Source organism: Zingiber officinale, chromosome 11B (genome assembly GCF_018446385.1).
Source record: "Zingiber officinale cultivar Zhangliang chromosome 11B, Zo_v1.1, whole genome shotgun sequence".
Taxonomy (NCBI): domain Eukaryota; kingdom Viridiplantae; phylum Streptophyta; class Magnoliopsida; order Zingiberales; family Zingiberaceae; genus Zingiber; species Zingiber officinale.
The window spans coordinates 87,497,536-87,509,732 of NC_056007.1; the positions used below are offsets into that span (position 1 = coordinate 87,497,536).

At 42.4% G+C, this 12,197-nt stretch overlaps 2 protein-coding genes across 2 annotated transcripts; both read right to left on the reverse strand.

The window, feature by feature from the left end:
* Window positions 1–714: 714 nt before the first annotated feature.
* On the reverse strand, window positions 715–2,367 carry LOC122035191 (dnaJ homolog subfamily B member 4-like). The gene is made up of 3 exons (XM_042594593.1): window positions 2,111–2,367; window positions 1,535–1,977; window positions 715–1,433 (listed from the first exon to the last, which is right to left on the reverse strand). Exons 1-3 carry the CDS (start codon window positions 2,273–2,275, stop codon window positions 989–991), a joined length of 1,053 nt encoding a protein of 350 aa, XP_042450527.1. The 5' UTR covers window positions 2,276–2,367; the 3' UTR covers window positions 715–988.
* Window positions 2,368–2,824: 457 nt separating this feature from the next.
* On the reverse strand, window positions 2,825–6,328 carry LOC122034157. The gene is made up of 4 exons (XM_042593280.1): window positions 6,194–6,328; window positions 5,632–5,748; window positions 5,474–5,503; window positions 2,825–4,299 (listed from the first exon to the last, which is right to left on the reverse strand). The coding sequence occupies exons 1-4, from the start codon at window positions 6,326–6,328 to the stop codon at window positions 3,133–3,135; spliced, it is 1,449 nt and encodes a 482-aa protein (XP_042449214.1). The 3' UTR covers window positions 2,825–3,132.
* Between the last annotated feature and the right edge of the window lie 5,869 nt (window positions 6,329–12,197).

Here is a 12,197-nt window from a genome sequence, read left to right on the forward strand (position 1 = left end):
CACTTACAGATGCATGTCTTCGGAAAAATGGCAGGGAAGAAGAAAGGTCACGGGAGAGAAGAAGAGATAAAAAAAGTTTTCATTTAATTAAATTAATTCAAAATGTTAAGGGTAAATTAGTAAATATAAAACTAAGTAATTACATAATCTTAGTTGAACCAAACACCTAATAAGTTATGTTGTATTCCCTATAACCTTAGTTATGTGATTACCTGGTAATCACATAACCAAAGTTATAGATGATGACTTGAACCAAACACATCCTAATAGGATGAAAAAATCACACGCCCATGAATTATAGATCCACGCGATCGACTATAGGAGCAGGTCCAAGACTCAAAATAAACTTTGGGCCCAAAAGAATTCAGGGCCCTCGATGGATTCGGAGCTGCAGATTTGTCCTCAGCATCTAAAATGCTCCAATACCTTGACTAATCATTGAAAATGCTCGAGTATATCGACTCGGCATCCCAAGCTCATAAGGCTGTCTCAAACTATATATAACTGAGCTCCATACAGAACTCGCCCCTCGAAGATCTCATCAGATCTCTTCAATCCTCTCATGGCAGAGACTAACCCTTAAAGACCATAAACCTTATCCATTCCTTGGGCCTGAATCTTATAGGGACGAATCTATCCTAATTGGTCAATCAGAACAAGACTATAATTGAACAGACATATTACATGAAAGAAGGAAGGTACCATCAGAACAAATAAATCATAATTCCCACAAAATCATGTGTTATACAATATTGTTATGTTAATCATGTGTTATACAAGGACTAAGAATTTGCCTTCCTCGTATATTCTCGATTTGCAATTATACAAAACTTTTATATTATTTACGATCAAATAATTTTTAAATTTTGTTATCTGTTTGTGACAAGCTTGCTTCTATAATCGACCTCCCATCACGCTGGCAATACACAGGCATCTCTACAACCGAAGCAGGAAACTTAGCAGAGCGAGACTCCGGCCGGCCGGATGATTAAGCAGGTAGCAGCCTCTTAATTCCGGCCTTCTGCTCCGGACTGAGCCTCGATGGGAATTTGATATCGAATTTGATCCTCAGCTTTCCTCTCTTGGTTGGATCCTTGGGCAATGGCATGCCTTCCCCAGGAACAACCTCCTCATAAGCAGGATGAATCGCATTGTTGTTGTTTATAGGAATCGTCAGGCTTCTGCCATCCAACGTCGTCAAATGCGCCGTGTAACCGGTTAATGCCTCCACGAGGGAGATCTTTTGTATTGTGACGAGGTCGTTCCCCTCCCTCGCGAACACAGGATGCGGCTTCTCGTCTATGATGAAGACGATGTCGGCAGGGATCAGATTTGGGCGCTCGTTTCCTTTCTCCGGGAATGTAATCTTCGTGCCCTTCTTCCAACCGGGTTTTATATCGATCGCGAGGATTTCCTCGACGGTCAAAGTTTTCCTGGATCGATTGGAGACCGTTTGAGAAGGAAGAAACACGACGACGACGACGACGACTGAATTAGCTAAATTGGAAGAGAACAGTACTGTGTAGAGACTCACCCACTTGGATCAGCGATCTCTCTGGAGATCTTCATCTTCTTGGTGGTGCCTTTGTACAACTCCTCCAGGCTGCAGGGGAGCACGTTCTCGATCGGAGCAGCCTTCTGCAGCCGGCGTGAGCTCGTCGGCCCCTCCGCCCCGCCGAACGCCGCCGATCCCAAGATGTCGTCGCCGAAAAGGGAGCTAGAGAACCGCGCCCCGCTGCCGCGCACGCCTCCGTTGATTGTTCCTCCTCCCATGCCACCGAATGGACCAGAGAAGCCAAAGAACTCTGCGAATATGTCGTCGGCGTTCCTGGGGTTGAAGCGGAAGACAGTGGGACCGCTTCCGGAGAAAAAGGAAGCGCTGCCGGAGCCATCGGTCCCTGGCGGCGGAACCTCCCCCTTCAGCCCTTCTTCGCCGTATTGGTCGTAAATTGCGCGCTTCTGAGGGTCGCTTAACACCTACGGTAAGGGGAATGTTAAAAATCCCATTTTGAAGACGAAAACACGTTAAAAAACAGATCTTTTAGCCCCCCCCAAAAAAAATATCCAGAAAATACTAAAAAGATCGAGTTCTTGAAAAAGAAACAGTTACCTCGTACGCCTCGGAGATTTGCTTAAACTTGGCCTCGGCTTCGCTCTTGTTGTTGGGGTTCTTGTCGGGGTGCCACTTCATGGCGAGCTTCCGGTAGGCCTTCTTTAGGTCATCGTCCTTGGCAGCCTTGTCGACCCCTAGGACCTTGTAGTAGTCGACGCCCATTTTTCCAAAGTATCTTCGCTGTCTCGCTTGCTTGAATTCGATTCGCGAGGCAGACAGAATGAATAAATTTGTGGAGCTTCGTAGGAGAGAAAGAGGTCGAAGAAGCGTCTAGAGGAGAGGAAGTTGGGTTAGTGTAGAACCTTCGCGAAAAGCCCAGCTGGAGCGAATTTTCACTTTACTCCTTCGAAAGTTTTCTTTTTCGTCAATTTCCTCTCAAATTTTATTCAAATTACTATTATTATTATTATAGTTGTTTCTTAATTATTAATAACATTAATTTACCTGACATATTAATGATTTCTGGTATGCTTGTTGAAATTAAGCAAAGCATGATACAAATATACGGATATTAGAAATAATTTAACAACTTTAAAACTCAGAGACCATGCCAATTAATCTTCGAATCAGAACTTAGTTCAACCAACACTTTACAAATCGGAACCGCTCGATTCAACCAATTAATCTTCGAATCAGAGACCATGCCAATTCCACTGAATTAATAGAGTGATTTCAACCAAACCAAATCCGAACTTAGTTCAAGTGGAACAAACAGAAACAGCCAAGCCATGGTTCAACTGCAGAACTGATTTTGAAAACGCTACTGAAATGGAGAATCGTAGTTATGGTAACGTTCTACATTGAAATATATCATTTTGAACAAAAGATAACAGACATATGGATGCAAATCAGTTCAAACAGGTTCTTTGTCAATCATACAACTGTTAGAATTGTGGCCCCGCACTAAAATTTGCAAGGCCATTTTGATGCAGGTAGAATCCATGCCAGAAACCCATTAACCACTACCATCTGCTCTAAAAGGGTAATTATCAATCTAAATACCAGAATGAGTTATAGCCTCACCAAGCTCGTGCAGATGCTCCTGCAACTTGTCGATTCAATCTGTTAATTAAAGAATTAAAATCAACGGCTTGGCCATTCTCAACCATCCACTGGACATTGCTTAATGCCATATTTCTATCATAACCCATTGCAACAGCTTTCTCAAGAATCTCCCCATACGGGTGATTCTGCATCAGCTGAGGGTCACGGTGTAGATCTGCACTAGAAGGCCGTTGCTGATTCCCAGCAGACGGTTGAAGGTTGCTCAGAGAATAGTTGTAAGCAGGGTTGTAAGCTTGTAAATTGTACTGGATTGGTGAATACATTGCACCAGTACTGCTCATGTAAGAACCCTTGCTAAGATCTGGCTCCAAAGAGCTCCGGCAAACTGAATGCTGTTTAGATTCCGCTGCATGATGATTTGTGGGTGGCTGAGATACAGAGGTGTCAGTAGATCCATAACTAAACGGAGCAACTTCGGAGCATATCACAACAGGTTGCAGGCCTCCTGAATTAGCAACTTGTGCGGGCATGGTACTGCAAAATGTTTTGGGAACAGGGTTTACGGACCGAGTTGTGTAAGTAAGATATGATGATACAACTTGAGGCTTGACTTGAGCATGTGGAACAGGTGGTTGATGTTGCATTACCAGTTGCTGAAATTGCTGATCTGATTGAGGGTGTAACAGCTGCTTGTATTGAGAAGCTGGTGGAGATTGATTCTGGTTTACTATCAGAGTCTGTGTTTGTGTTGCTTGAATGGGGGCGTCTTGCAACTGGGATCTATGCAGAACATTCTGTAGATCAGGTTGTGCAGGTAGCCCATCTTTATACTGCGGCAAAGATTGATGCACATAATAGTATTTGCCAGCCTCATCAACTACAATTTGACCTTGGTGGATGCTAGGAGTGGCAGGTGCTTGATGCAGCATCAGTAGTTCTTTATATGGTGGGACTTGCTGGGAAGCTCCTGCGGGAGAAGGAGCCTGAGGTGGAACAAGAGCTAGGTGTAGGTTTGCAGTATGTGATTTATCATCCTGACATTTTGGGTCCAACACTGGTTGGACAATAGCATTTTCACTCTTCTGCAAAGTTTCATTCTGCAAAATTTGAAGCTTTGCCAATTCCTTTTGAGTTTCAGCAAGCTCTTGCTTGTCTCTCAGAATATAGACAGACCTATGGATCTGATGTAGCAAATGTAATTACATTCTAGAGAGGAACAAATCATATCATATAAGCATATAAAGAGCCACTCCTACTTCCCAACTTAAGACTTTTTTAAATATCACATAAACCAATTGAAAGTGCAGATTAGACTTTGAGATAGCATAATGTCAATATGTACATTATCAATATATCATCAATTATAGCATGACATACACCACTTGATTGAGTTCTTTCATCATTGAAGGCATTCATACAAAATAAACATAAGTTCATTTGCATGAATACTAATAAAACTCAAAAGGGAAAATTCCATTTTAGTAAATCTATTACTTTTTTGCCTTTTTGGTTGCTGGGCAATGCCAATTTAATTGAACCATCCAACTATTTTCAATTGAACAAAACCAGTGCCATTCCAATATTATAGCAGCGACAGAGCATAGCATGAAAGGGAAAGAAAAAAAAAATATATATATATATATATATAAGCATTTTAGCTTTTGCATGCTAGTACAATTTGGAATCTAGAAAAGGAAATGAATGCAACTTGCATAGGATTGCTTCTAGATTTTTACAAGTTTGGAAATCTTCACATTTTAAGCTTCTTTTATTTTCAATTAAAAATGGTTTCATTGGATTCAAGTGTATTTTTTACCACTTCCTTTATATATATATATATATAACTATCTTGTTCAGGAAACATTGCTCTGAAAATTAGAAAATAAAATCCATCCAGCACTTCCAATGCTCATGGTTTGCAAATCTCTATCCAAAACATATCTAGTTTAATTATTTGTGTTTAAATCTTATTATTTTACAAATAGTCAAATACTCCTGGTTGGGCAAGCAAACTGCATTGAATTGACCAAAGTCACAATGAGGACTGACTTAATTAAACAAGGATGGAAATATTCAAACACACCTCTGTATTGAGACCATATTAAATTCAATTTTACAACCACTCATCCAAAAACCTAACGATATTAGAAAACCAATCATTATTTGCACAACCTTAAACAAGGGAGCTGATTTTAGTATGCAAGTAACAAGAAACCAAGAACAGGGGCTTGCATTGTTAAATTATCGATTTAAAGTTTAAATAGCAACTTTCATTTTTATAGTTTTTTATTTAGTTGGGTACAAGGAAATGATGTAAGACCAACAAATATCATATGGGATCAGCATGCGACCTACCTCTTGAATATGCTTCTCCACAGACTTGAACTTGAATCATTATCACTTCGGTCCTGGATGAAATCAGTTCGAAATTCACCAACTGACCGTTCAAGTTTATAGCAATGTATCTCCAGTTGTGCCAAACGGCCACTGATACCCTCAAGAAAAAGAAGTACTTCATCAACATATTTCTTCATGCATTTCTCGACACAACATATCATGCTCTCCTTAGAATAATCTTCTTGCTCAGGGATACTAAATAATGACCTGCCCATTTCATTATCACTTGTTTCCTGCGGGCAGAAACATAAAAAGGCTGGAAACTATAAGATAAATGACTAACATATTTATATTATGTCTTAAGCAAAGATATTTAAACTAAAAGTAAGGTCAACATAGAGATCAAAAATTCAAGCTGATAACTGCTTCATTCAACATTGACTTTTGAGTGAATCTAACACGATAAACGACAGTACTGAAGCAAACAGATCACGCTATAGCCAACCATGATAAAATAAACACAGTTCGAAAATTGTCGTCAAAGAGACGCAAAAGATGAAACATGATATTAGGGAGAAAAAAACATAAATCAAAAACCCTAATTCCCAGCGCTATATCTACATATGACGTTGAAAGAATCATCTTACGAGATACACAGAACTACTAATCTCAAGTAATCTGCAACTAAACCATGACATTTTCCCGCTAATACCTAGAACCAACAAAAGGGAAGAATACCCGAGGATCTGTTCGATTGACGACTGAAGGATCGCGGGCGTCGCGATAGTCATAGGAGCCGAAAACATCATCAGCACCAAAAGCGAACGACCTGGAGACTGAGGCGGTTCGGCTAGAGGATCCACCCGACGCCATGGGAGCTGAGACGATGGCTGCAAACCTTCGATCGAAAAGCAGAGGGCGGCGACTGAAGTAAGCGGAAAGGAGCGTGGGGATTGTTTAACGAGAAAAGTTGTTCCGCAAGGACATCTGACACTAACACGTGTGACGAGATTTCGTTATTTCTTTTTGTTTGTTTATTCGATCCTCTGAGACTGGGCGGTGCAAGGGATAAGGCTTGGAATAATATAATACAAATAAAATATTAAATTCTACTACAAATATAGGAGGCCCGTTACTATGAGGCTAGTTAAGGTTTTATGAACGGGCTGGGCTGGGCCCAAATTTGCTAAGGGCGAGTGAAGGTAGGGGAGAGGATGGCATTGGCATTGGCATTGGCATTGGCATTGGGAGGAGACAGACACCTGCCGCTATATTATCTTCTCTGGTCTCTGCCCGCTCACATGCGTCATGGGCCCTGTGCCTGGAGCTAAACGCAGATGGAGCATATCCTACACTTCCTAGTCCGACTTCTCGCTCCAAGGTTACCTTGTGGCCAACTGTTTCAAGTAGGCTCTCTCTGACTCCATTGTATTCTGGCAACTGCACGGGTTGATATACCAGCTGGTCACGTACGTGTCAAGCTAGCTGCTGCTGCTGCAGCGGGCACGCAGTGATATCAGATATGCTGACTGGTTTGAAGCAAATTAGTCGGCCAGATGGAATCACGAGAAGCATGGTCCGTTGGCACATGCAGCTAGCAGTGCAGTGGCTTATATATGCTTGCAATTCAGTTGCAGAGAGCCGGCGACAGGCACACATATATTGGTCCGGATGCACGCGAAGAGTGTTTTCGTTCTTCTTCGATCGGCAGTTACCTTTAAAGATGTACTGATGAACACTTTTAGAAGGTATATGAATTAAGATTCGGAGGATTGAGTTTTACATCCAAGCTAAAATTTTAGAACATTTTAATTACCCCATAATACTTCTAACTTTGCATGTCTTTTGAGAAATGGAACTCTTCTCAAATTTAACCAGAAAGAAAGATAAAAGTGATATATATGATACGGTAGGGTGTCAGTCAACAAGAGATAATACGAGATTAATGGTTAAGATTATGTAGCAGTTAAAATGAAGGTGAAATAGTGGTTTAAAGTAACGTTGTATATATCCGGATGAACCATCTTTCAGGAGCAAGGTCCTCAGTTTAAACTTGGACGGACTTAATTTGATCGGAGCCATGGGGTACAATTCCTTATATCTTATGAGCATGACTCTCAGCACAAATTTGAGCGGACAAAAAGTCGGTCGGACTTACAGGACTCAGCGTCCCACTCAATACTTTTCTTTCTTCGTACAAGCAGAACTCCTGGCATTAATCTAGGCAGACTTAAGGGACTTATCGCTCCATTCCTCAGTGTCTAGATACATAGAATATAGCAGGTCAACCCAGAGTCAACCGGACTTAAGGAACTTAGCTCCTCATTCTACGATACAACTCTCAGTATATAGCCGATCGACCCCAGAGTTGGTCAGACTTAAGGAACTTAGCTCTTCACTCTTACGATACAACTCTCAGTATATAGTTGGTCGACCTCAGAGCTGGTCAAACTTAAGGGATTTAGCTCTTCACTCTTACGATACAACTCACAGTATACAGTCGGTTTGCCCAAAAGCCAGTCAGATTTCCAGGACAAGATTTTCCATTTCTCAGTGCCAAGACACTCTGCATATGGCTAGTCAGGCCTTCGGGGCTCAGTTCTCCATTTCTTAAATACAAGTCTCCTAGCATATAGTCGGTTGGTTACTAGGCTGGTCGGGCTGTCTTCAGAAGACAACATTATCAAGGAATCACAAAAAACCTATCAGAGAATGACAATTACTCAACAAAGGAATATTCTGCCGCCAAATCATATAAAAGAAACATAACTTTTCTCCAAGAATGGTTGTACAACTTTCATTGTTTGGCATTACTTGGCATAGTTTGGCATCAAAGATTCTCATACACCTCATTAATACAGGAGTTATGAAAGATAGTTCATGTGCATTAAATGGAACCTTTCTCGAAAGATGGGCGTACATATTCCATTATTCGATATATTCTGACACTAGACATTCTCTAACACCTCATAATTACGGGATTTTGAATGTCATTATAAAGGAGTCCTCTCTGTTGGCCAGGTATGTCCTCATACATTGAAAAACACACAGGCATCTATGTCTACTATTCATCTTCTTCTTCACTTTTCGCTCGGTTACTGTATTGACTTGAGCGTCAGAATGTCTACACCAGGGACCCCTCCCTGGTTCTTGTTCTAACGCTCCCCTTTGCTCTCTTTGCAGTGTGTGCATGGAGTGTCAAGTGTTATCTCTTCTCCATCTCAAAGTCTTATCTCAGTCAACGACAGAGCCACCTACCTAACACATCATCTCCACCACTTTTATATATATATATATATATATATATTCATCTTTTTTTACTTTCTCCCCTGAAAGTTTATTTGTCCATCATTTATAGCATTTTATGACATTAGAGCTCTCTCTTCTCTTCTCTTTATTTTCTGTCACTGGTTTTCAAAACCAAAGTCCTAAACCCTCTTCCTCTCTCATCCTGCTCCTCTCCCTCTGCGTCAGACCTTAGACCTAGGTCATCTTCTTTAGCAATTAGCTCGAGTGAAGTAATCTAGGGTTTTTGTCCAACCTATATATTCATCTCCCTCTTCTTTTTCTACTCATGTTTCTTAATGGTGCATTCCATGTTAGTTTATCAAGGGCTAGAATGCACCATTTTGAAAGATCAGCCACTGTTCTTTCATTACCATCACCAACGCATGCACTCGAATTGTGTTTTCGTTCTTCGATCGATAATTATCTTTAATGATATACTAATGAACACTTTTAGGAGGTTGATACGGTGCATGATCGTGGGGTCGGAGAGATGATGTGGTCATAAGTCAAGCCCGTGGGATGGTCAAAAGTCAAGCTCACACGTCGGTCAGAAGTCAAGTTTGTGTGGCGGTCAAAAGTCAGGTCTGGGTGGGGGTCAAGAGTCTGATCTACGGGGAGGTCAAGAATCCGGTCTACGTGTAGTTCAAAGGGCCCAGTTACAAGATGGGCTGGGTCAGGCACGAATGGGATCCCAGGGCTAGACCCACGTGTCAAGAACTCAGAGGCCAGGATCATAGGTCGGATGTGCCAACCAAGGATACACGTCAGGACCTATAGCCTTACGGCTCAGGATATATAGATCAACGCGTACAAGTTGGAATATACGAGGCAAGGACACAGGTCAGGACTTATAGTCTTATGGTAATGGATATCCGGACAAAAGCGTACAGGTCGGGATGTACTAGCCAAGGATACAGGTCAGAACTTATAGTCTTATGACACTAGATATCCGAACAAAAGCGTACAGGTCGGGATGTACTAGCCAAGGATACAGGTCAGGACTTGTAGCCTTATAACACTGGATATCCGGACAAAAGCGTACAGGTCGGGATATACTAGCCAAGGATACAGGTCAGGACTTATAGCCTTACGACACTGGATATCCGGACAAAAGCGTATAGGTCAGGATGTACTAGCCAAGGATACAGGTCAGGACTTATAGCCTTACGGCACTGGATATCCGGACAAAAGCGTACAGGTCAGGATGTACTAACCAAGGATACAGGTCAGGACTTGTAGCCTTACGGCACTGAATATCCGGACAAAAGCGTACAGGTCGGGATGCACTAGCCAACGATACAGGTTAGGACTTATAGCCTTACGACACTGGATATCCGAACAAAAGCGTATAGGTCGGGATGTACTTTACTAGCCAAGAATACAAGTCAGGACTTAGGGTCTTACGGCATGGAGCACTTAGACAAAAGCGTACAAGTCGGGATGTACTTTACTAGCCAAGGATACAGGTCGAGACTTAGGGCCTTACGACATGGAGCACATAGACAAAAGCGTACAAGTCGGGATGTGCCAGCCAAGGATACAGGTCGGGATTTATGGCCTTACGGCATGGAGCATATAGACAAAAGTGTCTAGGTCGGGATGTGCCAGCCAAGGATATATGTCAGGATTTATGGCTTGACGACATAGGACACATGGACCAGAGCGTACAAATCGGGATGTGTCAGCCAAGGATACAAGTCAGGATTTATGGTCTTACGGCATGGAGCACATAAACAAAAGCGTATAGGTCGGGATGTACCAACGAAGGATATAGGTCGGGACATACGAATTGGAACACACAGAGATTTACGAGTAAGGATATACAGGTCAGGAAATGCAGACCAAGGCATACAGGTCGCAACAGACGTACACAGGTCAGGACTCGAGATAAGCGGAAGTAAATTGAGGCATACAGGTCTGGAGGCAGAATAATCAGAACAAGACTAAAGCATACATGTCGCTATATAAGGCAAGGCGGGGCAGTGTCTCACAAGGCAGGTCTGTACCCACAAGTCGGGGTGAGCTAGTATGAAGACCCAGTCCAGGATTAACAGGTCAAGGAAAGCAGGCACTACACGACAAGCGAGTTAGGGAATCGTAACAATCTGTCAGGGAATAATCACTGTCTGTCAGAGAATATGTCAACGGTTTGGTGTTCACCGCCCGTTGATTCCTTCCCAGACCTATAGGAGGACACCACGCGCCATTCACCGCCGGACAAAGTCTGACACCTGACATTCCCTGACACTTGTCAGACTCTAAAAACGCCCACAGCAGTATAAAAAGGGATGTTTCGTTCTTACGCAGGTACGCCCACTCGTCATTTCATACTCGTCTCTTACTTTTCATCCTTTTTCTATATTTTCTGGGGAAAAAGTACCTGACTTGAGCATCGGAGGACCTGACCCGGTGACTTTTTCCCTGGTTTCTGATCTCTAACGACTCGTGGGCTCGTCGGGGTGTGCGCAGGACCTTGCTTCATCACCACCCCCGTTATCCGCTCGTGTAAGCTTTTTCGGCGGGTGCCAGATCGTCCAGGTTTCGCAACGACTTTCCGTCAACACCAGCGACAGCGCGGCCCACCTTCATCCGACTCAACTTCCGGATGAGATCAGAGGTATATGAATTAAGATTAACATATTCCTCGGACAATATATCTAGTAGTTAGCAAATGAGGTACTGTCAATTTGAGGTATGAGATTTGAATCTCAACATAGTAAAGATAATACCTCCCTTATGTGTCATTTCAAGGACTAATAGCACTACAAGAAAAAAGTCCTATTGTGACATTTTCTTAATGACATTTATTTAAAAATGTAATTATAAATATATTTTAATGACACTTATTAAAACAGATTAACTTTAAAAATAAAATATCTAATTAGACCCTTTATAGTGACAAATTTTATAAATGTCATTATACTTATAAATTAATAAACATATTAATTTTATAAGAGTTGATTTTCTTTACCCTAAATCATTAGTACGCCGTCTCCTTCTCAGCACGTCGTCTCCTTCCTCTCTACACTGCAGCGTTGCTTCCTTCCTCTCTGGATCGCAACGTCTCTCCTTTCTCTCTGCAGCAAGCAAGGATTTCTTTGCGGAAAGGTAACTTCAACAATTTATTTCTTCTTCAGCAAAAAAGAAAATATTCCCTCGCCGACGAGGAGGCACAGAGCGTCAGCCGCTCGAAAGATGGCAGCGAAGGAAGAAGCGTCGACAGCTCGTGAGGCAACCATTGCCTTTTGAGTCAACGAGCAGCCGCTTCTCGTGTGGCAGGTTCACGAGCGGTCTCATGCAAGGCGACCATTGCTTCGCCAGGCAACGAGTCGCTGCTTGGTGTGTGGTCGATTCGAGTGCGACCACGTTGTTGCTAGGCAGGGTAGCGGTCATGAACGCATCACTGCCCGACGAACAACTGTGCGTTGCTGCCTCGCCGAGTAGTGATTGCTCA

Bases quoted from the DNA above. Each gene is read 5' to 3' on its own strand.
- LOC122035191 (XM_042594593.1), bottom strand. From the start codon at position 2,275: ATGGGCGTCGACTACTACAAGGTCCTAGGGGTCGACAAGGCTGCCAAG. The intron at 1,978-2,110 runs GTAACTGTTTCT...CCCTTACCGTAG, and splicing joins AAATCTCCGAGGCGTACGAG to GTGTTAAGCGACCCTCAGAA. The intron at 1,434-1,534 runs GTGAGTCTCTAC...CAATCGATCCAG, and splicing joins GAGATCGCTGATCCAAGTGG to GAAAACTTTGACCGTCGAGG.
- LOC122034157 (XM_042593280.1), bottom strand. From the start codon at position 6,328: ATGGCGTCGGGTGGATCCTCTAGCCGAACCGCCTCAGTCTCCAGGTCG. The intron at 5,749-6,193 runs GTATTCTTCCCT...TTCTGCCCGCAG, and splicing joins TCAATCGAACAGATCCTCGG to GAAACAAGTGATAATGAAAT. The intron at 4,300-5,473 runs GTAGGTCGCATG...TTGCTACATCAG, and splicing joins TGGAGAAGCATATTCAAGAG to ATCCATAGGTCTGTCTATAT.